We start from the raw sequence: 27,580 nt of genomic DNA on the forward strand, positions 1-27,580 counted from the left end.
AGAAATGAATGCGAGTGAGCAGCAGATACAGAGCGTTTTAATTCGCGATCAAACTCGTTTTATTGTAGTCCTATAAGGTGAATTCAAAAAGGCATTCTTTTTCTTTGAAGCAACAAAGGCTAAATAATTTGTTATAGTTTTTTGTTTGTTTGTTTTGTAATTGGTGCGGATGACACGCAACGAAATATAATAATATATAGCCTATTATAAATATAATATATAAATTATGAATTTTTACGTGTATAAATATAATTTATGAATGAGTGTACATGTTTGTTAAATAATTAAATACATACATACAGATAGAAATGCCTATGTAATCATATTGTATTTATTAAATATTATTTATACATATTAAATATACATTTAAACTTAAATAATGAAAGTCCTGTCTAAAAGAAGAAGAAAAAAAGAACTTTGTCTCATCAATTACCTTTATTTAAAATCATATTTTGCTATCATTTAAGTTCAGTTTTACATTTGTAGTACTACTTTTAATACATTCTTGTCTTTGTTTAATGAAGCAGCTGTAACTTCTGGAGCTTCCCATCCTGACCATTAGAAATGGTTAGATTTAAAAAGTTAATGGTCGTTTTGGAATGTTCCATGCACAATTTTACATTCCTATCATTATTATTCAAGTGATCATGAAATTGTAACAATTCTTCATAAGAACCACCCCATATCAAAAGAAAATCATCAATGTACCTCCCCCACCAATTTATCTTTTCACTGTATCCCTTTTAAAACCCAGACAACTTTTTAGTCACATTAGATGTGCAGCGATACTACTGACAAATATGAAGAAAACAAAATGTAGGTGTTGTGTGAATATGTTGTTTATGAATATATGCAGTTCTTGAATTTCATTAGCACCTCATTGCACCTCTCATTAAAAAACCTCAGAGCCGTCCCTGGAAAGAAGTTTTAATTTTGCTGGGTCAAACACTCAGTATCCATCAGGATATCCACCTTTCCTGGGGTCAGATGCCGCACAGATTTTGTTCTCCTCTCGTACAACTGCCTGGACCTTTCCTAATGAAGACGTTTTATTTATGATGTGATTCTTCAGCTTCAAGCCATCAGTTACATTCTGCATTCACAAAAATACAACACAGAGGAAAATTTTGAATAATTATCACTTTGCTAACTTTGTGAATATGATTTTAAGAATACGTCTTATATTAAACTTCCATAAGAATTCTACCTCATCAAAGCCACCTTCTACAAATGTCGTGTTGGGATTAAACTCATTGTGAACTCTAGGTTCATTAACAGCTTTCTGAACATCATAGTCAAAGAACATGTAGTTCAGGATCACCTGAGACGAGGAACACAGGAAAAGAAAAATGTAAAGCAATGGCCAACAAATGCATTTCCAAATATACAAATATATTACTGAAGCACATAACCTAAAGTATGCCTAAAGGTCAATTTCATAGTATTGGCAATTGATGTGTGCTGTAGATCTGTAATGAATTTTATCATTTTTAAGTAATTCTTCTGTGATCTGTTCAAGTATTTATTTGTTACCTGGGCAACTGCGGTTGTGATTTTTGTCCCACCTGAAGCTCCAACAACCATTTTTACTTGTCTGCTGTGTTTGTCCAATATTATTGTGGGAGACATTGATGAAAGTGGCCTTTTACCTTGTCAAAAACAAATATACGCATATGCAATATTTTATAGGTGGTATAATTTATTATTGTAGCTAATAAATGGCATATGCTTTTTTTTTTTTTTTTTTTACCTGGTTTAATTAGATTGTGACTCTTTTCAAATTCAAAATCAGTGAAATCCTTCATCTGGTTATTAAATATAATGCCTGTTGAGTGGGACATCACCTTAGAGCCAAAGCTGAGAACACACAAAAAAAATACATTAGAACATTATTTATAAAATTATTAAAGGAGGTTTCAGAGAACATGTTTTGGCTGAAATATTGCCCTCCTCTCCCTTATGGAATGAAAATATATTTCCATACATTTATGATCAATATATTATTATATTGCATATAGCTTTAATATATTACAATATATTGAATAATACGTAAGGAATTGCCGCTTTCATATATTGAAAAATGTATTTCCAATATATTTACACCATAAAAGTGAATTAGTTGAGTGTACTTAGAAAACATGAGGGAAACGATTGCCTTAAATTTCTCAAGGATGTTTTACTCAAAGTTGTAAGTTTCTAATATAAAAACATACAAAAGTGTGTTGGGAAAATGATGCATTTATTTGTATTTATTAAACTGCAAATACTTTCTATGTGTCTGAAACTTAATTGAGTTAATAAATTAACTTAAAGTAATTAATGGAAATGACTGCCATACAGTTATTGCCTTTTAAATAAAACAACATCATATCATCAGTGTTTTTCGTCTTCTGCTGGACTGAAGCACAGGCTCTACTCTTCAGCACAATGGTGACCATACAAAACTCAGACAACAGAAACCCTTTAAGAAACCCTTTAAATCGCACTGTTAAAATAGTCCAAGTAACTACAGTGGTTCAACCTTAATTTTATGAAGTGACGAGAATACTTTTTGTGCATAAGAAAAAAAAAACGTCTTCAACAATTTCTTCTCTTCCTTGTCAGTCTCTGACACTGTTCACGTGAGCAGCACGCGTGTGATGCTGACGCAGGAGTCGGCCAATAGTGAGCCGGTGTTCTGACGTAGAACCTGGAAGTGCTGCACTGTGTTTACAACATGAACATGTCAGAGACTGACATGAAAGAAAGAGAAAGAAATTAGGTGTGTTTTTTCTTTCTTTCTGTATTTAGCCAGGGACAGTAGGGGTTGGAACGATACATGTATTCGTATTGACCGAAACGGTACGGGCGTCACGGTTTGGTGTACACAGAGAATACACAGTATAAAAATAAATAAAACTCACGTGCAAATTAATTAATGTAATGCGGAACTACTGATTCTTTAGGGACACCTAAATCTGTAGCCTTAGCTCTGTGGCTATAATGAACAGGCTGCGATGCGATGTCAAGATTGCAATGCTGGAATATGTTCTTTCTTTCTTGTTCTCAGAGGACTAATCTGTTTATTTTTAAGTTACACATTGATTAAAAAAGAAAATCAAATGTGTTTTTAATGGTAGTATTATTTTATACAGAAATAATAGCAACCCCCCTCCCGAGTCCCAACACACACACACACACACACACACACACACACACACACACACACACACACACACACACACACACACAGGAAATAGTGAAGCTCCCACCAAAATACTAAGTTTCTAGCTAAGCTACAAGTAGTTCATGAATTCACTGTCTCTTTCTTGTCTCGTGTGATTGTTGTTGTGTGTGTACGTGTGGGCTTCGTCACTACCACTGATCTGCGGCGACAGCTGCATCTCATCAGCGGAGTCAGCTGCAGCTGATCAACGCGCCTACTTAAGTTCACAGTTTCATCTTGTCTTTGTCAGATCGTTGTGGAGTATTCCTGTGTTCATTCCCGTTCCTGTTTCTGTTTGGCGTCGGTGTGTTCCTGTTGGATTGTTCTTCGTGTTCTCTGTTCTCCGTCTGGATTTCTCACCTGGCATGTCACAGACATCTTTCAGCCTCACCACCATCATCACCCGTGTTGTCCATCAAGGTCCCTGCTCCACTCGACTGCCTCCGTGTTTTGTGTATCTGTTCAGATCTGACTCATCTGTTAAACTTCCAATAAAGAGTTTTTTACTTGCATTATTGCATCCTACTTTTTGAGTAGTTACAGAACGATCTGACCACTGATGGATGCAGCAAGTGGACCAACAATCACTATGGATGAATTCATCAAGAGAAGCATTACAAGAATGGATGCTCAGGAATAGAGTCTCACAAACACGGGTTGGGCGGTGCAAGCTCTAGTGGCGCAGATGTCTGAGCTCACCCACCAACTACAACATCTGAGAGCTCCCACTGCGCAACCCACACTGCCAGTTCCACCCACACCACCTGAACCCCTCTTTCAGTCAGAACCTCGCCTGCCTGTTCCTGAGTCCTATTCAAGAGAGCCTAGCTACTGCAGAGCCTTCTAAACCCAATGTTTCATGCATTTCTCGTTACAACCGAGGACCTTCAACAACAATCAATCGAAAGTGGCGTTTGTTCTGACACTACTGACTGGAAGAGCGGTGTTAAGGGGAATGGCGGAGTGGGAGAACCAGAATCCATGCTGTACCTCGTTCCAGGCACTCTCCGAGGAGATGAGGCGAGTATTCGATCGAGCAGTGGCAGGGAGAGAGGCGGCCAGGATACTCGCCGACCTTCGTCAAGGTGACCGCTCTGTATTGGACTATTCCATCGAGTTCCGGACCTTGGCGGCAGAGTGCCAGTGGAACGAGGAGGCGCAGTGGGACGTGTTCCTGCATGGGCTGGCTGACTCTGTCCAAAAAGAAATCTACGTCCTGGACCTCCCAACGAGCCTCAAAGGCCTTATCGACCTGGCACTGAAGGTGGACACCTGACTAACCAGAATGGAACGTCATGTACTTCCTAACAGATCACCTGGGTGGCGCTGAGAATCTACGTGCCAGTGGCGGGGACACGGTCAGCCCCGTCTTAGCAGGTGGAGAGAGCTCGGCTTTCCCGAGAGGAGAAGGAGAGGCGGATGTCCCAGGGGCTCTGCCTCTACTGTGGAGGGGCGGGCCTTTTTCTACATACCTGCACAGTAAAAGGGCAAGTCCGATAGTAAAAGTGAGGCTACTATCGGGTGGGATCTCCGCCGAGAACACCTCATCATCGTCCACGCTCCTCCCGGTAAGACTGAGATGGGCAACACACACGCACGACAGTCAAGCCCTGCTGGATTCTGGAGGAGAAGGTAATTTCATGGACTTAAAACTTGCTCTTCAGATCCCGATCATGTCACTTACCCACAAGATATCAGTCAACGCACCGAATGGTCAAGAACTCCCTAACATTTCACTCACCACCGGACCCATTACCCTCATCACATCAGGCAACCATACCGAAACATTATCATTTATTCTCATGGATTCTCCACTAGCACACCTAGAGTGGACTGGTGTCAGAATTCCATTTCTGCATGGAGCAATCAATGTCATGAGTCCTGTCTAGTGTCTGCTTGTCTGTTTCTGGTTTTGTGTTTCAGGAGGAGGCAGTGGATTTATCTAACGTGCCTGCTGAGTACCTCGACCTGAAGGAAGTGTTCAGTAAGTCTCGTGCTGCTTCTCTTCCTCCGCATCGTCCCTACGACTGTGCCATAGATTTACTGCCAGGTATGTCTCCGCCTAAAGGCAAGTTATATTCGCTTTCTGCCCCAGAAAGGGAGGCCATGGAGAAATATATTTCTGATTCTCTAGCAACAGGGTTCATCCGTCCTTCCTCTTCTCCAGCGGGGGTGGGGTTCTTTTTTGTGGGGAAGAAGGATGGGTCTCTGTGACCTTGTATTGATTACCGAGGGTTGAACAACATCACGGTAAAGAATACTCATCCTTTACCGTTGATGTCTTCAGCTTTCGAGAGGTTGCAGGGAGCATCGGTCTTCACAAAATTGGATTTACGTAATGCCTATCATTTGGTTCGCATAAGGAAGGGGGATGAATGGAAGACTGCTTTTAACACCACCAGGGGACACTTTGAATATTTGGTCATGCCTTTTGTGCTGTCCAACTCCCCAGCGGTCTTCCAGGCTCTCGTCAATGACGTGCTGCGAGATATGGTAGATCAGTTCATATATGTCTACCTGGACGACATATTGATTTTTTTCTTCTTCTCTACAGGAACATGTGCAGCACGTCCGGTGAGTGCTTCAAAGATTGCTAGAGAATGGGCTTTTTGTCAAGGCGGAGAAATGCGCTTTTCATTCAGAGTCTGTTCCTCTCTTAGGTCACATCATTTCATCTAAGGGAGTACGTATGGATCCTGAGAAGGTTAAGGCTGTGGTAGATTGGCCAAGTCCAGATTCCTGTAAAGCCCTACAGAAGTTTCTGGGGTTCGCCAAATTCTATCTACATTTTATTTGCAATTTCAGCCAACTAGCCGCTCATCTGACTGCCTTGACTTCCCCCAGAACTATGTTCAGGTGGTCTGATACAGCTGAGGCTGTATTCACCAAACTGAAAGGCTGCTTTGTTTCAGCTCCCATCTTGATAGCCCCTGATCCTTCACGTCAGTTCGTGGTGGAGGTCGACGCGTCAGAGGTGTCATACCACCAAATTTCAATTCAGGAACATCAACTTGTTTGCAATCTATTCAACAAAAATTCTTAATTTATTTTTATTGTCTGTGTGTTCTTGACTTAATGGACCTGACAGAACTATGACATTGGTAAAAGAGAGTTGTTGGCAGTCAAGTTAGCGTTGGAAGAATGCGTCATTGGTTAGAGGGATCGGGGGTACCCTTTATGGTTTGGACCGAATATATCAGAACCGCCAAAAGACTCAACTCCAGGCAGGCTCGGTGGGCACTTTTTTCGGTCGTTTTGATTTTTCTCTCTCGTACCGCCCGGGTTCCAAAAACATCAAACCCGATTCTTTATCGAGCATTTTTGACCATTCCGAATGCCCGTCTACTCCCGAGTGCATTTTACCCGAGACCCTATTTGTCTCCACACTCACATTGGAGGTCGAATAGAAGGTCAAGACAGCCATAGAAGGGGTAACGCCTCCAGCCGGTTGCCCACCGAATCGTTTATTTGTGCCGGAGGGATTACGGTCTGACGTTATTCAGTGGGGGCATTGTTGAAACGTGGCTTGTCATCCAGGAGTTAACCGCACCAACGATTCTGGTGGCCACTAAGGGCTCGCAACATTCACAGTTTTGTTTTGGCTTGCTCGGTTTGTGCCACTGGTAAGACTTCCAATCGACCCCCAGATGGGTTACTCCAACTGCTGCCTGTCCTTTCGAGACCCTGGTCCCACATAGCACTAGATTTTATCACCGCCCTCCCGCCCTCCCAGGGCAAGACGGTCGTTTTGACCGTAGTGGATCAGTTCTCGAAGGCGGCTCATTTTATTCCCTTGCCCAAATTACCTTCAGCCAAGGAGACAGCGGTAACTGTTGTGGACCACATTTTTCGCTTACATGGCCTCCCGATGGACGTGGTTTCTGAGAGGAGACAGCAGTTTGTGTCCAAATTTTGGCAAGAGTTTTGTAAATTACTGGGAGCGAGTGTCAGTCCATCTTCAGGGTTTCATCCCCAAAGCAATGGCCAAACCGAGAGAGACAACCAAGATTTGGAAAGAGTGATACGATGTTTGGTATCTAAGAATCCTTCCTCCTGGAGTCAGCAGCTTTCATTGGAGGAGTACGCTCACAACTCGTTGCCAGTGTCATCCACGGGCCTATCTCCGTTTGAGTGTAGCTTAGGTTACCAGCCACCAGTTTTTCCTAGTCTGGAATCCTAGGTCGCGGTCCCCTCCGCCCACGCCTTCGTCCAGAGGTGTCACCGCACATGGAACAGAGCCCGTGAGACTCTGCTCCAGGTGGGGGCGCGCACCAAGGCTAAAGCCGATCATCACCGGTCGAAGCCTCCCGTATACGTCGTTGGTCAAAAAGTGTGGCTTTCAACCAAGAACATTCCATTACGCTCTGTCTCTAATAAGCTAGTTCCCAAATTCATCGGCCCATTCACTGTCACCAAGATCCTTAGTCCGGTGGCAGTCCGACTCAAACTTCCTCTGGCGTACAGGGGAATTCATCCTGTCTTTCATGTATCTAAATGAAATTCCCCCCGGGAAGGTTATGGTCCGGAGGAGAGAAGTTGGGTACCTGCTAGAGACGTCCTGGATCACTCCCTTATCGATGATTACAATCGACAGCCGTACAATCGTCATGGACATCTTTCAGCCTCACCACCATCATCACCCGTGTTGTCCATCAAGGTCCCTGCACCACTCGTCTGCCTCTGTGTTTTGTGTATGTCTGTTCAAATCTGACTCATCTGTTAAACTTTTTTTACTTTCATTATTGCATCCTCCTTTTTGAGTCGTTACAGACTGCCCAACACTGATAATACAGTCTGTGCCACTTATGTAAAATTAGCTGGCCAATGTTATACCAGTAATATTTGTTTTATTTCTACAATAGCATTCTTGTGTCAGTTGTAATCTAAGTCAGTGTTATGGAATATGACTTATCAAGTCTCAGTTCATAGCCAGGTGAACACTGGCCGGTAAAATAAACATAGCCAAGCTAGCTGGCTATGATTTCAGTACAGTAATATCAAAGATCCTTGCCCCTTCTCAACTCTCTGGTAATATTCTATTCACAAAATACATAATGTTAAATCTTACTTGTAAAGTAATCCTCCGAGCCCTATTTGCAATGGTCCGCCGATTTGAGCAAGAATATACTGCACAGTGCTCTGTGCTCTGAAACTAGGAGTATGACCTGTTTAAGATGATGTCTATGGTGCTGGCTGACTCCTCCGGCTGCTCTCAAATCGCTCTCGCGGTACTTTGATGCCATACATCACAGTCACGTGGCATCCACGGCGCGCTGTCTCAAGTTGGACAAGCCTATGTTAAATAAAGTTGTTATTTTTGTTTTTGATTTAAACAAAAATGATTCTCATCGCTTCATAATATAAAGGTTGAACCACTGTAGTCACATGGACTATTTCAACGATGTCTTTACTACCATTCTGGGCCTAGAAACTGTTTCATTACATTGCAGTCTATGGAGGGTCAGAAAGCTCTTGGATTTCATCAAAAAATATCTTAATTTGATCACCAGAATGGTGACTCAATGGTGACTCTTTCCTTCAGTGATTATGCTTATTAACAGCAGGTGTTCATCACTAATGGTTAATCATCAGCCAATTAATCACGTAAAGGGGACCTATTATGCAAAATTCACGTTTGGACATAAATGTGTGTTGGCAGTGTGTGTACACAACCACCCTACAGTGATAAAAATCCACTCACTCCTTTTTTTTTTTAATCCCCATAAATCAAAAGCAGTCTCTCCAAACGACCTGTTTTCAGAATGTGGCTTTAGTGACATCACTAAAGCCACAGGCCCTGCCCACGAGTGTTGACTGACACTGCCGTTATAACTTAGACCCGCCCTGAGTTCACTGCGAGTTGTACACATCCACCATTGCTGCAGCAATGCACTCACGAGAAGTGTCGAAGCATCTACCAAGCGTTGAAGGTGTTGTAGCTGGATGTTTTCATTCGTATAGCTCTCTCTATTTACTCTTGAAATCTGCCAGCCACTAAAGACGAGGTGGATTCATTTTGTTTTCAAAGAAAATGCTCCCTCAACTCTACAGAAATTTATAAGTTACTTATTAACTTGTTATACTGTTTACTCAGCTCTAACTGTGATTTTCTGAAGAAAAACTGATGCTTCATCTTTTGTGTGACATACAGTAAACTTTATTAAACTCATTAGTATATTTTGTGTCATCATTCAGACAATTCAGATCGTCAGACGGAGTCCTACAGCAGGCTTGCATTAATAGTGTATACAAGCAATGCCAAATAGGTTATAATCGTAATTAAACTAAACTATACCTGTTCCAACTCCACACAGCATATATTCTCTGACTCTGTAGGCATTTTTATGGTCGAAATGAACACCATTACTGTAACTGTCTGTTTTATTATTATCATCTTCCCTGTTCTGGCTCTGATCGTGGCTGCTTAGGCTCTGCCCCCTGTGCCGTGAACCAGCAGCTCATTAGCATTAAAGGAGAAGCACTAAAACAGTGCGTTTTTCACAGACCCAAAAAATGATGATTAAAACGTGCTGTAAATAAAATTCTGTTGGGTATTTTGAGCTAAAACTTCACATACACACTCTGGGGACATCAGAGACTTATTTTACATCTTGTGAAAAGGGGCATAATAGGTCCCCTTTAATTATCTAATTATGTCTAATGCTATTTCATGCATTATGACTTATGCTATTACTGTTAAAGAGTTGGATTCGGATGATGGAGTATTTCTGTGCCAAATACACTCCTTCAGGATTCGTATACATTTCGTAAAGTTTTTTTTTTTCGAGTATAGCCCTGTAAGACGTCATAAAGGGCAGAATTCTTTGCATGGGCACTTATCCCAGAAGAGTGCGTGCACACATCAACCAGAGCGAAAGCAAGAGCACGCCCATCAACGTGCTTCGTTCGGGTTGCGGAAACCGTTGTCAGCGCTGTCTTTTTGTTTTTAGACCACAAAATCAATGTGTTTTTGGTTGTGAGGGAAAGATAACCTTGTTCAGCTTAGTTTTTCACAGGGCAGCAACTGAGTTGTGCAAGTGTGTTTGTTTGTTCCAGGCATTTTGGTGATGAATGTTTAATAAATAAGGCCCATTTCAAGTTCGACGCAGGATTTGCAGATCGTTAAAAAACTGGAAGATGGACCAGTAAGGAACTTCAAAAGTGTGTGTTTTGTTGGCAATCGGCGTGTAAGTGCATATAATGTAAACAACATGAACGTATAGTGAAACAAACGTTATCCAGGGATAATGTGATGATGTATTGTGCATGATTTATGGCACGCCTCCAGGAGCTTGACTGTATTCGGAAAGAACCAGTACAGCGTCTTTTATAAATCGCATAAAACTAAAGACTCTTCGAAGATATGAAGTATGTATAGGTACTTAAGATTAACATGAGATTGGCAGAAACTGTGTTATGTGCCCTTTAACTTGAACACTGCTTCAGTGTTACATTTTAACACTCTTGAGTGTGGACTCAAATAAACTCAGAGGAGTGTTAATGTAACACTGTTTTTTTTGCTGTGTAAATTGAGAAGCAGCGCTCAATAACCTAAAATAAGTGAGTCAAATTAAGAAACACTAATCTCTGTTTCTTAATCATTCTTTTACCGTTCATTGATACTGCTGGTGACTGCCACTGCACTCCCATCTTCAGCAATGATGGACAGGTGAGATGTGCCAAAATCATCAGGAACAATATTCTGCTCCTGCTCATCATAACTGTCTTGTTCAGTGTCATCTTTAATCTTTCTCCTAATGTAGTCAGCAAAGCTGTCAGAGGTAATATTTTGGATGGCCTTTAAAACAAGATTCACAAGATGCATGCATAACATATTTGAACAGTGAAATGTTTTGAAGAATAATGTCTGCTGTAATAGGTTATCTCAAGCTCAATTAGATCAGATGAGGCCAAAGTCACTTCAGATATTCTGCACTTTAGATGTTTGTTGACTTATTTATTTAAAGGTGCACGATGCAGGATTTAAAAAAAAAAAAATAATTGTTTATATTAAACTATAAAATGATTAAATTATAAAAAGCCCTATTTATAATACATTTATACTAGTTGTTACAATTCCTGTCTTGTTTCCCCTGATTTGTGTTTAAGGACTCTTGTGATGAAGTGTATTCTATGTTCCTATTGTTCCAGTGTTTCACTTCCTGTTTAGTTCTTGTTTGCTTTTGTTTCTGTTGCTGCCTTGTTTGTTGCCATAGTGATTAATTACTTCTCCTGTTCCTTGTTATCTTGTGTAAATATGGTGTTTTGTATTTGTATTATATATCTTACTCTGCATTTGGATCCAGCTCTACCTCGTTTATTAGTGCACCGTTCGAGTTTGGACCAAATAAAATTACATGAAGGTAAGTTTTAAAGGGATACTCCACCGTCTTTTCATATTAAACTATGTTATTCCCTTAACTAAGACGAGTTGATACATACCTCTCTCGTCTCAGTGCGTGCACTCAATCGCTCTGGCGCGCGGCGAAACTTTGTTCACTCAGTTCATTCAATTTGGGCCAAGCAGAGAAGCTACCAAACACCTCCACATTTTCCCTATTTAAATACAGTTACTCGCGTTGAGTATGAACTGAGTGAACAAAGTTTCGCCGCGCGCCAGAGCGATTGAGTTCACGCACTGTCTTAGTTAAGGGAATAACATAGTTTAATATGAAAAGACGGTGGAGTATCCCTTTAAATGAAAATGTTTATTTGGGGCCTTTCAACCCATAATAGCCAACAAATATCTTAAAGATATACAATGTGAAAAGGTTGAACTCACATCAGTGATGTTTTCACAATGTGGATCACCCAGTTTACTCCTCTCCTCATAAGCAGCACGGAAAGCCTCTATTATATGATGATAAGTCAAAATCTTATTCTCTGTTGTAGAAACATTGCTGCTTGAGAAGTTGTAACCTGAAATGACATGCATAATTAATTGAACTGAAGCTTAGAACATTTTACAAGAATTAAAGAGCTGTCATGCATGATGAAGATATCTCTTGCCCTAAAGATGCACACTGTACATTTCCTTTGGTCAGTTACTGTTGCTTATGATATGATAGCAATGAGATCCTCCTGGGTAAAATGCCTTTGAGTCACACTCACCTTTGAGTATGTTGAGTATCAGAGCGAGTACGGGTCCACCGAATGGAGCATTAGGAGCATGAAATATGTATTTCCCCACAGTAAAGTTTACTGCATACTCATTCAACACTGGCTGATAATTATTTAGGTCTTCAGATGTTATATCCCCTCCTGTGTTACGAGACACAAATATCCAGACAGACTTGATTTAATAATATTAGGGCAGCAGCACCTCAATTAGAGTCAAATGTAAGCATTCAATAACCTGCAGCATTGATATCATCAACTATATCTTGAGTCAATGACCCATTGTAAAAGACATCTGGTCCTTTTTCTGCTATCCTCCTATAGGTCACAGCTAGTTGGGAAAATCTTATAGTATCATTTTCCTTCAGTATGGTGTTGTTTGAGTCACAAAATACTTCACTGCAAGACGAGAAAGCAAATCAGAAGTAACAATGTTATCAAATTAAAGGCAGATGCTATTGGCATATACAGTACTGTAGTATTATAATAGTGCTGAGCAATAGCCTTCTGGAAATCTATTCTGATAATTCTTTTGCTCGTTTAAAAATATTCTTACCACCATGTTGTATTATTCTGAATTATGTCCTTATTGTCTTTGATAGTTTCAGCCAATGCCTTGCCAATCCTAAAACCCTCAAATGCCAACTTTATACTGGGCTCAAACAGTTCCTTCCATTTCAGTCTCCCGTGTCTTTTGTGTGCCATCGCATAACCACGCAGTTCTCCTGGTACAGCTATCAATAATCCTGTCATTCATTACAAAACATAGAGGAGTGGTCATTCAAGGGTTAAAATTGCAACAACAACAGAAAAGTTGTTTTCTGGTGCTTTACCTGGTTTTTGCGGGCCTTTGTCTGATGTGTGCTGTGAAGCATTCTTTGGAGCAGTTTCTCTGGCATCAATTGTCTCCACCTTTCCTGAGGGTGAAAACACATTCCCACCTGGTCAACACTGTGGTTTGCAGATACAAAAGTTTCCACAAACCACAGCATATTTACTTCCAAGTGAGTGTGATGCAGGGACTGGGATCAACATGATGAACCCAGTCTTTTTTTATCAAGTTCCTCCCATATAGAGTTTGCTAAGTAAATGACCTAAAGATCATCAGAGCATCAGAATTAGATCACAGATAATTGTTGAAAACTTAACAATGTAAAAAAAAAAAAAAAAAAAAAGCAGTATAAAATAGGTTAAGAGAAATCAACTGCAAATAAAATGAAATAAATCTCTCAATATCTCACTGCATTGGCATAATTATTTATTATAAGTGAGTTATTTCCATAATACAAAAAATAAACAGAACTTAGCTCTAGTTAATGGACAAGTTAAGCATGAACAAGTTTGTGAAAGGACTGCCAGTGCCAGGTAAATGTAAAGCAGACGATGAATCTGGCACTGGATGTGACACGACATGACGAATCCCCAACAGTGAACTGGTGCTCCGTTCTGTTTATGACACAAGGACAAATTAATTTACATTGTTCGTTTTATCCCATCCAGTAGACAACTGCAAGCTGTCGCAGCACGGCCGTTGTGTCCAGTACGATTAAAATACAAGAAAATATGACAAGGCATATCTTGCCCACGGATTCACCAGTATAACGGTGGGTAATGAAGAGAGACCGCAGTGTGTTGTGTGCCTCAAAATATTAACTTCTGACAATGTGAAGCCGAACAAGTAGACACCACTTAAGAGAAGCAGGAACACAAGCACTGTGCATTGAAGCTTGAAAATATTCTTCTCTACAAAATTGGGTCTCGGCAGGAAAGGTTTTGGAACCATTGAGTTATTGTAATAATTGTAAAAGTTTCCTTTAGTTGGCATCCTTGCATAACTTTCTCTTCTCATTTTCCCCCATGTTCCTCTTTTCTTCAGACAACAATTAAATGCTCAATCATCACTTCTACTTCTTCATTTAGCAAGTGTGAACAGAAAAATAATCACATGCCATGGAATTTTAACAAATCCGTTTTGAGCTACATTCATATGTTGTTTGAAATCCTATTGAAATAGCATTTCTGAAAATTGGACCGCTTATCTTATTTTGTGTGGTAAGTCACATACTCCCACCATGAAAAGCATAAACGTCAGACGTTCTCATAGGAAACATGCTGAAAGTTGCTGCAGAAACAATGTTGCAAAGTGTGGGATGAGCAGAAAATTACAATATAATGAGACATGTTGAAGACCGTTTGAGACCAGCAGAGACAACAGCACATCGCTGACGCAGAGAGTTGCTGGCTCAGAGGACGTAGTTATCCAACACGGTGGCTATATATTGTCATGTTCTAAATATCACAACATCAGTATTGCAAACTTCTCCATGTTGTTATTGTTGTTGTTTTTTGGCATATGCTTAATAATGCAACGTTATTGGCATAGAAACCAACACAGATATTCCGGAAAATGCGTGGACAACTTAGAATAAAACATGCTTGAGAAATACAAGGCAATCAGTTTTACTGTAAAAGTGTTGCCTTGGTTTAAATGAAAGAAGAAGAAAAATTAGACAACATTTTTGCATCAGAATTTTAAGTAGTTTTAACTCAACTAATTTGTTTAGTTGAGTAAATTAGACCTTACATTTTTTCAACATGTACCCTTAATACCAACACGAAAAACTTTCCTCATAAACACAACTCAAATGCTTTGTGTAGGAGGAGCATATCTAAATTGAGTGAAATAACTAATGTAAATACACATTAGTACAACAGTAAATATATTGTCACATATTTTTGAATATATGAAAAGCGCCAATTCTTCATAATATTCAATATATTGCAATATATTAATGCAATATATTTTTCAGGGTTTTTTTTCACTATACTTAATATGATATATTGAACATAAATATATGGACTTTTTTTTTTTTTTTTTCAGTAAGGATACCTGTTGATGGATTGTATATGGTGAAAATCACACCTCCTCCGATGCCCATGCTGTGGGCATTAAACAGACTCACACACAGCAGAGCAGAAATAGCAGCATCAACTGCTGAACCGTTACGCTTCAACATGTCCCTGTAAACACAAAAAGCAACATTCAGATCAAGAACAATGACTACAGTGACTCTATAGAGTTGCACAAGTTCATTGCTCTTGCATGAAATCTTTACCAGAATCATAAATGGAGCTATTTGGAATCGTACCTCCCAATTGTAGAGCAAACCCCAGCATCCGCTGCCGCTGCTGCTTTAGCATAGCAATTATCAGAAGGTTTTACATTGGGGGATTCAGTGGTTGATTTATCAGTGGGCGATTTAGTTGATCTCTGAGTGAATGTCACTATCAGAACTATTGCAATTACAAGGGCGACGATCAGATATCTGAAAGTAGACCAGAGATTATCTTATGTTTATTCAGCACACACAAATAATTAAATGTTGTGTTATCTATATATATATATATATATATATATATATATATATATATATATATATATATATATATATATATAGGCTATATATATACATATATACATATGACCTGGCTTAAAAAAAAATCATTTCATGTAAATTATTCTTTCAGTAGATCATTTTTATCTTGGAATGTGGAATTTGCAACATCCTGAACCTCTACAGCTCTAAGAACTGCTAGATGTTATTTTATGTTTTGCAATATTATAAAATGTGTGTACATGCTTCATCACCTTTTTGTCTTGCTTTTATGTAGTTCATAAAAGAATGTGCAGATGACACAACACAACATTAAATAGCAGCTGTCTACCAGTATGAAGAACCTATAAAACAAAAACAAACAAATAATTGTAAAAATTATTATTATATATATATTAAATAGTAGATAACACTACAGTGTGTGTAATGGTTGTGCAGATGGATAGAAGAAGTGGTGGATGTGTACCTCATGACATATGTCAAAGGACAGGATGTTTCTTGGTCCATGGTGTGCTGAAACAGAAATGTTCTTTGTGCACATATAGATGTCTTAAGACAAGAGTGAAGTGGGCTTATATAATCTGTGAAATAGACAATTTAACAGTGGTTTAAAATCAATCTAAACCCAACATTAAATATTGATTGGCCATACGGGCAAGATCTTCCTTGACAGGTGTGTAACTTATAGTGGCATAACTCTATTTTTATCTTTTTAAAGTTTTTTTTTTTTTATATTATTATTAAAACAATACATTTCTAAGATAAAAACATGACATAAACATGACATACTGAAAGAAAATATGTTTTTATATTTTTATATTCGATATATTAAATGGTTTGGTAACACTTTAGAATACTGTTTCTTATTTACTGCATAACTAATAAGGAATTATTAAAGAACTAATAGGTAATTCTTCATTAACTACTTCTTCACTACTGTTAACTACTAAGGAAGATGAGTTAACTAATCAGTAGGCTATATAATAGAATTTTATGATTGTGTTAAGTAACAGTTAGTTAATCAGTAACTAGAATTCTGTCATACCTCCTGAGAACTACTATTAATTATCTACTAATTAAGGTTCAATAAAAATAACCCCACCCCCACTCAAGTGCCTTGCCATAACTAACTTCGGATTCGTTTTTATATTTTATATACAGTAGCCTACGTTTGTCGGTTTTCCTCAGCATAGAATGCCATTGAGTAAATTCATGTATTTGAGGCAACGACTGAGGGAAACTGAAAATATAGGGAACTTATTAGTAATTAATCACTAACAGATCTCTCAAGATCTCAACAGAAGAGGGTTAAGTTTAGATATTGATTATTAATCGAAAATAATTGTGTTTGCTTTAGTTGGGTTCTTGACCCTTGAACATAAGTTTTTCTCTGGCTGCTGTAACTGACTGTTTATAAAACACATTCATTATGATAAAACAACCCAAAAAAATAGTGGGTAAAATCTGTTAGGTGTTTATTGATAATGACATAATCATCATGAAACATCACACCACAAAACTCATCCCATGGTTTATCAAAAGAGTGTTCGTTCAATAAATGGATTTAACTTTTGTATTACAAACACTGTTATTCCTTACATTTTGTAGGGCTTGCATATTTAAACACATAGATGTCACGGAATGGTAAATGAGAGTCGAGGATACAAATGCAGAGTTAGTTTATTAGTGACATGCAGGTGCGGTACAAACACAAAAACTCAGGAACTCCAGGAAACAAGAAACACGGACAACGAACCAGCACAAGACTACAAACACAAGGAGGCTAAATAGGGGAACAAACAAAGGAGGGTAACGAGACAGACAGGTGGGACAAATTAACCAATAATCAGATAACAAGATGGGAGGGGCTAGACAATAGACACGAGCACATGGCCCAAAATAACAAAACACCCATGTGCAGCACAAGACAGGACAGGCATGTGACATTATCCCCTCCCTACGGAGCGGCCACCAGACACTCCATAAGACCAGGGCGGGACGGGAGGGACAGACCAGGGCGGGACGGGAGGGACAGACCAGGGCGGGACAAGGGGAATGGACAGTTCAGAAGGCCAGGGAGGCACACAAAGTTCGGGAGTCCAGGGCGGAGACGACAGTCCATCGGGCGGCCAGGGCGGAGACGACAGTCCATCGGGCGGCCAGGGCGGAGACGACAGTCCATCGGGCGGCCAGGGCGGAGACGACCCCTCGGGTGGCCAGGGAACAGGCACCGGCTCAGGGACAGACACCACCGGCTCAGGGACAGACACCACCGGCTCAGGGACAGACACCACCGGCTCAGGAACTGGCACTGGCACCACCGGCTCAGGAACTGGAACTGGCACCATCGGCTCAGGCACTGGAACTGGCACCACCGACTCAGGCACTGGAACTGGCACCACCGACTCAGGCACTGGAACTGGCACCACCGACTCAGGCACTGGAACTGGCACCACCGACACTGGCACCACCGGAACTGGCACCACCGGAACTGGCACCACCGACTCAGGCACTGGAACTGGCACCACCGACACTGGCACCACCGGAACTGGCACTGGAACTGGCACCACCGGAACTGGCACTGGAACTGGCACCACCAGCTCAGGCTCAGGAACAGACGCCACCGGCTCATGCTCAGAAACAGACGCCACCGACTCAGGCTCAGGAACAGACACAGGCTCATCGGCGGCCATCTTGTCAGGGGACACAGGCTCGGCAGGCGTGATGTGAACAGTCTCGGCGGCGGCCTTCTTGTCCGAAGACACAGGCTCGGCAGGCGTGACGTGAACAAGCTCGGCGGCGGCCATCTTGTCCGAAGACACAGGCTCGGCAGGCGTGACGTGAACAGGCTCGGCGGCAGTCATCTTGTCCGAAGACACAGGCTCGGCAGGCGTGAAGTGAACAGGCTCGGCGGCAGCCATCTTGTCCGAAGACACAGGCTCGGCAGGCGTGACGTGAACAGGCTCGGCGGCGGCCATTTTGTCCGAAGACCCAGGCTCGCAGGCGTGAAGTGAACAGGCTCGGCGGCGGCGGCCATCTTGTCCGAAGACATAGGCTCGTGAACAGTCTCTGGCTGGGCAGACATGACGTGAACAGTCTCTGGCTGGGCAGACGTGACGCGAACAGTCTCTGGCTGGGCAGACGTGACGCGAACAGTCTCTGGCTGGGCAGACGTGACGCGAACAGTCTCTGGCTGGGCAGACGTGACGCGAACAGTCTCTGGCTGGGCAGACGTGGCGTGAACAGGTTCGGCAGCGGCCATCTTGTCCGAAGACACAGGCTCGGCAGACCCACTGTGTCTCCTCCATGCATGCAATACCTTTACTGCATAGAAGAGATGCACGGCCCTCCTGGCCATGGCAGGACTGATGATAGGGAGTTCTGGGACCACTGGAACTGGGACCACCGGACTCAGGACCACCGGAACTGGGACCACCGGAACTGGGACCACCTTACTCGGGACCACCGGAACTGGGACCACCGGACTTAGGACCACCAGAACTGGGACCACCGGACTCGGGACCACCGGAACAGGCACGGAGGAAGTCTTCCTACCTCTCCTCCGTTTCGGGACCACCGGAACTGGGACCACCGGACTCAGGACCACCGGAACTGGGACCACCGGACTCGGGACCACCAGAACAGGCACGGAGGAAGTCTTCCTACCTCTCCTCCGTTTCGGGACCAGCGACGAAGGCTTTCCCTTCCACTGACTGCCATCTGCCGTGATACTCTCCTCCTCCAAAGTCCTTTGAGCGCATCTGGAAAAGTACTCCAGCAAGGAAATAGAGGCTCTCCCTCTCCCTGAGGAAAAATCTCACTCCGCTGTATCCACATACTTGGCTGGTTCGTTCTGTCACGGAATGGTAAACGAGAGTCGAGGATACAAATGCAGAGTTAGTTTATTAGTGACATGCAGGTGCGGTACAAACACAAAAACTCAGGAACTCCAGGAAACAAGAAACACGGACAACGAACCAGCACAAGACTACAAACACAAGGAGGCTAAATAGGGGAACAAACAAAGGAGGGTAACGAGACAGACAGGTGGGACAAATTAACCAATAATCAGATAACAAGATGGGAGGGGCTAGACAATAGACACGAGGACATGGCCCAAAATAACAAAACACCCATGTGCAGCACAAGACAGGACAGGCATGTGACAGTACAGACATCAATAATCAGCATATGAATCTCGACAATGGTGACATATGTTGAAATGTTGAAATGGATGCTGGGAGCTACCATAGTCTAAAATTCATCCATGGTTCCCAGAATATATTGCAGCATGAAGCATGTCACCATTGTTGAGATCATACACTGATTCTTGATGTCTGTCTATGTCTAAAAATGATAGCAGTTCAAAATGTTTTGTCCATTTATTGTGGGATGAATCGTGGGGTGAGATCTTTGAACCAGGATATTTAATGATGATTAAGTCATCATTAATAAATACCCAACAGATTAGGCCCAGAATTTATCTAGGCTTTTTTTATTTATTATATATATATATATATATATATATATATATATATATATATATATATATATATATATATATATATATATATATATTGTTGCTATTACAACTGTCTTACAAACACTGAGTAATAGTGAAGAAAAAATAAATGAAAAAAGTCAAGTGGAGACTTCTCACTCATGGAGGCTTGTTAGAAAAAAATAGACACAGGGAACGGTCGGGGAAAGGATACCAATTCCAGTAGTTGTGCCTCCTCACTCTACACAGTTTGTATGGCTGTGTCCAAATTCAGGGTCTGCATCCTCCTTAGGATCCTTCCTACCCAGTTGAAGGAGGAGGGGTCCTCCGACGACCGCAAATCCCGGAAGTCGGTGTTTGTGAATTTGGACAGCCTGAGCCTACCCTTCTTTCACATATTTTCAGAGGAGAAAGGCCGCGAAATTTAAAAATACTACTGTAACTGTGTCACAAAATGTAGTTTTAAGAGTTTTTCAGTCGATAATGTAGTTGTTTAAAGCTCAAATCTGTGGTTTATTTATAAAGAGAGCGCCATTTTAAAAATGTTATCTGACGGTTTCGGAGTTGTGAGATCCAGGGATCACCGGGCGCTCAGCGCTCATGTACCCCGCCGAGAACAGCCTTGCCTCGGCTAGAGCTTCTAGACGTTCGCCGCTGTCAGTCTAGTGAGAATAATTCGTCTTGTGTATATCTAACGTGCGATCTTTGGTTTCATTAATCTATAATTTGTTCCTTGGCAGATTGTTGTGGCTGAGGGCAAAGTGAAGTTTCATAACTTTATATATTTAGGCTTATTTAACTTTAACAGTGTAGCCTGCTGTACGTTTGACTGAATCGTTTACTTTATTTCTTGACTTGTATAGCTTCTTATACCTTTTAAAAACTGAAATTTAACAAAAAGAGACAGGGTTGCGTCATTTTATTTTATATAGCCTATGTAATAATATGTTAAAATGTATAAATTTACATTATTTAATATTGTTATTATAATAATATACCACTTGCGATTATCAATCTATTATAGTTATGCTGTTAAATTATTTTACTATTCATAGTAAATATTTAACTTATTCTTTTTATTGTCTATATTCTGTAATTGATATTTCATATTCTATTGCTATTATTATAGTATTATACATAAACTACATGCTATTATCAATATATTATTATTATTATTATTATTATTATATTAGTACATATGATATTATATAATTATACTTTTCATTACTATTTTATTTGCTGTATACTGTTTGTTTATTTTATTGACTAAACTATTTACTATTAGCCTACTTCTCACTTTATCTTATATTTACTATTTCCATTGCACTGTAGTTGTACCATATCATATGTATTACCATAAAGGATCCATCAGTTATCTTTGTTATTGCTAAAATCGGGTCAATGACAGAATAGGCTTTCCCACAATAAGAAAACTTTATTTAATTTAATGTGAAAATTAAATTTAGAGCCCGACCGATATGGATTTTTGGGCGCCGATGCCGATACCGATAAAAAAAAGCCAGATACCGATATATCGGCCGATATTATTTATGTGTATATTATAATACAGTAGCAATATTATTTATGTGTATTATAGTACAGTAAGTTTGGACACACTTTACAATTGGTGTGTACAAACTTTTGATGGGTACTAGAGCCCGACTGATAAAGGACTTTGAAGGCTGATACCGGTACAAATATTTGTTGGTTTTAAAATCCGATATTCCGATATATCGGACGATATATATATATTTTTTTTCAGAAACGCGCAACAAAACATTAACAAATTTCCCTAACATTAGTTATTTGTAGTTATTTATGAGTTTTAACTAAAATAATATGATAATGCATTTTAAAAAGAAACTTGTTTCTTGTATTGTCACAACAGAACAGAGGAACATCAAAATATATTAAAGTTCTGATAAATAAAATGTATAAAAATACAAACTTAAGATTTTTTTTAAGACTAAACGTTTAGTCCTTTGAACAAAAACAACAATTTCACATTCAAATTGACAACAAATTCAAATTCAAATTTTCTTCTGTTGAAAATAAGTTATTTGGATGAATGTGGGTAACCAAACAGTTGATGTACCCCAATGACTTCCATAGTATATTTTTCTCCTTTGGAAGTCAATGGGGACCAGCTACTGTTTGGTTACCCACATTCTTCAAACTATTAATATTAGAAAAATATTAGAAGGAAATTAATACAGTTGGAACAACATTAGAGTGCCTGTAAATAATGAGATCATTTTTATTATTGGGTGAACTATCCCTTTAAGGACAAGCGGCAATGTGTTTACAATTGCTACTGTCTGTTTAAGAGCTGAGCACGACACGTCTAATGTACACGCATTTGACAAGCGGACAACCGACATTGTTTATGTAAATCTTGTGTGTATTTAACAGTATTAGCACAATAATACTCGAAAGATAACTTAGTCCAGTATCCAGGCGCTGGTAGAAAGGCTTTTAGTGCACGTGAGCTTCACATGTACGCGCTGAGAAACGCACACGTTAGAACAGCGCATCAGCATTTAAAATTAAATGTTTAACCGACAAAGCATTAAAGCACATGCACATTATGAACTTTTGTGAACTGCAGTGTTAACATTTTATGTGAATATAGCCTACGTCGCGTTGTTCCGCTTCACTCTCGGCTTATTTAACCGCAGCAAAACTGGACATGAGTCACGAAATTTGTCATCCTTATTTGAGTTAAGAGAACTGATAGGGATGTTCTTTTAATTGTTATTCAAGCAATGTATGTCTCGTGAGTCGTGACCAACTCACCATGAACACACTTCACCGCTGATCTCACTCGCGGTTCTCTCTGCCCGACTCGGGCTGGATCAGGTTGCAGTCAGAATGTGAGGCGCGTTATACACGAGTGTTGCCAACAGGGACGGTGTAGAGTGCCCTCTGGTGGACAAACTATACAACGGCAACCCTCATAACATGGTTGAAGGGTGTTTCGTCCGTTTTTATTTTATTTTTGAAATATTAATTTATCGGCCGTTATAAATGCCGATACCGATAGTTTTGAAAATGCCTAATATCGGCCGATAATATCGGCCTGCCGATATATCGGTCGGGCTCTAATTAAATTATATCTCAGTATGGGGGTGTTCACAATTCTTATCCAAGAATGAAAAGCCAAATACATGACAAGCCTGAGCTTTGGCCATTCCTTATAAAAAAAAAAAAAAAAAAAAAAAAAAATTTCAACCACTGAAATTTTTTTTTTTTTTGAAAAGCCAGTTTTTAAAAAACTTACATCGAAAAGCATACTCCTCTCCCACTCCGCTACCGCTCGCTTCGTCCGCCATTACGCTCTGCCGAAAAGAATTATGGGAAAGGTAGGACGGGAAAGGATCCACCACACCCATCCTTCCAATTCGGGGAAAAGGAGGACGTATTTGTGGGCCGCATTTGAAGGATCCTACGAATTTGGACAGCCTTCGTCGTGGCGCTGTGACGTAACATCCTTCAAATGAGTACTCCGAAGGATGTAGACCCTGAATTTGGACACAGCCTATGTCTCTCTTATCTGACACACCTGATTCCGATCACCACATCAGAGCTCCATGAACTCAGGTGTGTCTCTATTCAGTGTTCACTGCTCCCTACTCATTAAATACGGGATAGCTGTTGAAGTTCACTTCACTTGATAAAATGTGTTCATTCAGAACATCATGCAACGTAATCAAACACAGATGAAACTCATTAATCGCATATTCATTTAATATTGCCTATATGTACATCCATATAAATATTAATTAATTATAAATTTAACTTAATCTAATCTGTCAAATTCATAAGGCCTAAACTGAATGATAAATGTTTGTTGTGATGTTTAAAGGTCCCGTTCTATGCCCCTTTTCACAAGATGTAAAATAAGTCTCTGATGTCCCCAGAGTGTGTATGTGAAGTTTGAGCTCAAAATACCCAACAGATCATTTTTTACAGCATGTTTAAATTGACATTTTTTGGGGCTCAGAAAAACGAGCCGTTTCAGTGTGTCCCCTTTAAATGCAAATGAGGTGCTGCTGGACGACACAGGGGGCGGAGCTTCATGAGCTCGTGCTCAGTCTGTCAGGAAAAATTCATCTCACGGAATGATGATAATATCAGAAACTCTCAGTAACGGCGTTCATTTCGAGTCGGACAATAATGCCTACAGAGTCAGATTGCTGTATAGAGATGAAACAGGTATAGTTTAGTAGTTTAATTACGGTTATTATAACGTATTTGTCATCTGCTTGTAGGCTATGTATCCATTATTTATTAATAGCCTACAAGTCTGCTGTCTGAATGATGATCAAACATGTACTGATGAGTTTAATAAAGTTTATTGTACATCACACAAAAGATGAAGCGTCAGTTTTACTTCAGAAAATCACCGTAAGAGCTGAGTAAACACAGTAGGCTAAGTTATAAGAAGTGCGCAAGTAGCCAGTAGAGTTGAGGGAGCATTCCTGTGGGCGGAGGTTAGTCAAGAAACGGTTCTGGTGATGTCACCAATGCAGGAAGTAGAGGGGTGTAGTCCAATCGAGCCGTTTTTTGTAGTCAACTTCTGTTAAATAAAATATCTCGCTTGGCATTGAACTTTGAGCTTTATAATTTTACAGATATTATTTATGCTCTAACAGCAACATTACACACTAACTAAAGTTTGAAACATGGAATCGCATGCAACGGGACCTTTAATATGAAAATGAACATAATTTGGTTCAATTAAATGTCTTTTTATCTTATTTAAATCATAATCATGATATTGAAACTGTCGCATCTCACGCACTTTACACCACGAACAGCTGCATACAAAATGGACCTGATTCATATTGGAATCTTAAGATGGCGAAATACCCTTTTAAGTCCACTTCGCAGTACAATTATTTGGTTGAATGGAACCCACCCCTAAACTGAGTGTGTCAGATAGAGAGACATACAAAATGTGCAGAACGAAGCTCAAGCTTTTTCTGCCAATATAGCAGAACTAAAAGTAGTAGGAGCCACATTAATTTTATAGAACCTTGTGAATGTGCAAGGTGATGCCCATGTGGCTGCTGCACATATCTCTAAGAGGCACACCACGTCATGCTGCCCAAGAAGTGGCCACTGCCAGAGTCGAATGACATGTAACAGATGTAGGCAATATATGGCCTGTTGAATGATATGCCTCACCAATAGTGTCCGCTACCCAGTGAGCAAGCCATTGTTTTGACAAGGGTGCACCTTTTCTTCCGTGCCCAAAGCAGACAAAAAGCTGGTCAATGGTACGCCATGGGGCAGTCTTTGATACATACTGCCTCAACACACCGACTGGACATAGGGCTGCCTTGTCCTCTTGTATAAACACCGCCAGCTTAATGGGTTGGTTTGTGAATTGAGGTGACAATAATTATGACCGCCACTAGCGTAGCTAGCGAAAGCGGTCATATAGGGATTGTCAAAGTTTTTTTTTTTTTTTTTTTCGTCACCTTACTGAATTTTTCGTCAACGATACCAGGGACACCGAAGCACCGGGGAACATGAAATTTGGTGGGCATGTAGCCCCACTAGACTTCTAAGGAAAAATTTCGTTTGGTCCCCGGGGGCCACTCCCCCCCCCCGTGCTGGGCCCCCCCAAACCCCAAAAAATGCAGTTTTTCCTAAATAACTACCTGAACCGTGGCACCGAGGATGAAGAAATTTTTATGGTATGTTGGTCTACTAGACTTTTACGGAAAAATTTCGTTTGGTCCCCGGGGGCCACTTCCCCCCCCCCGCGCTGGGGCCCCCGTAAATTTTTCGTCAACGATACCACCGGGGAACATGAAATTTGGTGGGCATGTAGTCCCACTAGACTTCTAAGGAAAAATTTCGTTTGGTCCCCGGGGGCCACTCCCCCCCCGCGCTGGGCCCCCCCAAACCCCAAAAAATGCAGTTTTTCTTAAATAACTACCTGAACCGTGGCACCGAGGATGAAGAAATTTTTATGGTATGTTGGTCTACTAGACTTTTACGGAAAAATTTCGTTTGGTCCCCGGAGGCCACTTCCCCCCCCGCACTGGGGCCCCCGTAAATTTTTCGTCAACGATACCAGGGACACCGAAACACCGGGGAACATGAAATTTGGTGGGCATGTAGCCCCACTACACTTCTACGGAAAAATTTCGTTTGGTCCCCGGGGGCCACTCCCCCCCCCCCGCGCCCCCCCAAACCCCAAAAAATTCAGTTTTTCCTAAATAACTACCTGAACCGTGGCACCGAGGATGAAGAAATTTTTATGGTATGTTGGTCTACTAGACTTTTATGGAAAAATTTCGTTTGGTCCCCGGGGGCCACTTCCCCCCCCCTGCGCTGGGGCCCCCGTAAATTTTTCGTCAACGATACCAGGGACACCGAAACACCGGGGAACATGAAATTTGGTGAGCATGTAGCCCCACTAGACTTCTACGGAAAAATTTCGTTTGGTCCCCGGGGGCCACTACCCCCCCCCCCCGCGCTGGGCCCCCCAAACCCCAAAAAATGCATTTGTTATTGCTTTGTAATTTGTAATTGTAAACATTTGTAATTGTTATGGTATGTTGCTCTTAAGGGCCCACATCAACCTAGCCCATAATCACTCATTTGTGATTAGCGCCCCTCCCATAAAAAATGAAAATGCAATATTATTCTGCTTTAATCGCCCCTATCTTCAGTGGAGATGTTCAGAACTGCACCATATTTCATGTGTATTATACTTGACATCCTCTGGGGGTATCCTCTGCTAAGTTTTGTAGAATTTCATCCATGGGGGGTATAAAATAAATTCATTTATGTGCACATTTAGTGACTGTACACTCATCGGCCTGTAGATGGTGCTGTTGAGCGAAGGGTTGCTGGTTTAGGATGATACTGTCACACACACACATGCAGGAATACAAACAAACGCAAGCCTGCACACACACTGACATCCACACGCACAGACACACACCCATACACACACATACAAATCCACATGCACAGACACACACACACAAACACACACGCGCACACATGTACGCACACATACATACACGCACAGACACACACACACACACACACACAGACACACACATACACACACACACACACACACACACACATACACACACACACACACAGACAGACATGCACATACTATTACTTTTTTTAGGTATATACATAAACACGCAATACAGCCAAATTACTCCACGTCATTTATTTTTGTGGAAAGCCAGTGCAGGCCTGAGCGGCGGTCATATTTTGTACCGCGATGCGGTACATCTAGTTTGGGCTGAAATGCTGGGTTCGTCCAAAGTGTAACTTGATTTCCTTCTGGCCCCCACCTGAGACACTGTGGACTCACTGACC

General features: G+C 40.9%; 1 protein-coding gene across 1 annotated transcript in view; it reads right to left on the minus strand.

Moving 5' to 3' along the window:
- Window positions 1–419: 419 nt before the first annotated feature.
- The window catches only part of LOC308697094 (glutathione hydrolase 1 proenzyme-like), a 35,302-nt gene continuing 8,141 nt past the window's right edge, over window positions 420–27,580 (minus strand). The window contains exons 2-15 of the mRNA XM_081376189.1: window positions 16,184–16,298; window positions 15,972–16,061; window positions 15,472–15,648; window positions 15,213–15,343; window positions 13,156–13,239; window positions 12,879–13,068; window positions 12,561–12,721; window positions 12,317–12,466; window positions 11,988–12,124; window positions 10,816–11,003; window positions 1,751–1,857; window positions 1,534–1,649; window positions 1,208–1,321; window positions 420–1,093 (exon numbers count right to left, since the gene is read on the minus strand). Coding sequence (XP_081232315.1) covers window positions 950–1,093; window positions 1,208–1,321; window positions 1,534–1,649; window positions 1,751–1,857; window positions 10,816–11,003; window positions 11,988–12,124; window positions 12,317–12,466; window positions 12,561–12,721; window positions 12,879–13,068; window positions 13,156–13,239; window positions 15,213–15,343; window positions 15,472–15,648; window positions 15,972–16,061; window positions 16,184–16,224 — 1,830 coding nt within the window. The 5' untranslated portion in view covers window positions 16,225–16,298 and the 3' untranslated portion in view covers window positions 420–949. The remainder of the gene's footprint in view (window positions 1,094–1,207; window positions 1,322–1,533; window positions 1,650–1,750; window positions 1,858–10,815; window positions 11,004–11,987; window positions 12,125–12,316; window positions 12,467–12,560; window positions 12,722–12,878; window positions 13,069–13,155; window positions 13,240–15,212; window positions 15,344–15,471; window positions 15,649–15,971; window positions 16,062–16,183; window positions 16,299–27,580) is intronic.

The sequence above is a fragment of the Scardinius erythrophthalmus genome, assembly GCF_964197995.2.
Source record: "Scardinius erythrophthalmus genome assembly, chromosome: 10".
Lineage (NCBI taxonomy): Eukaryota > Metazoa > Chordata > Actinopteri > Cypriniformes > Leuciscidae > Scardinius > Scardinius erythrophthalmus.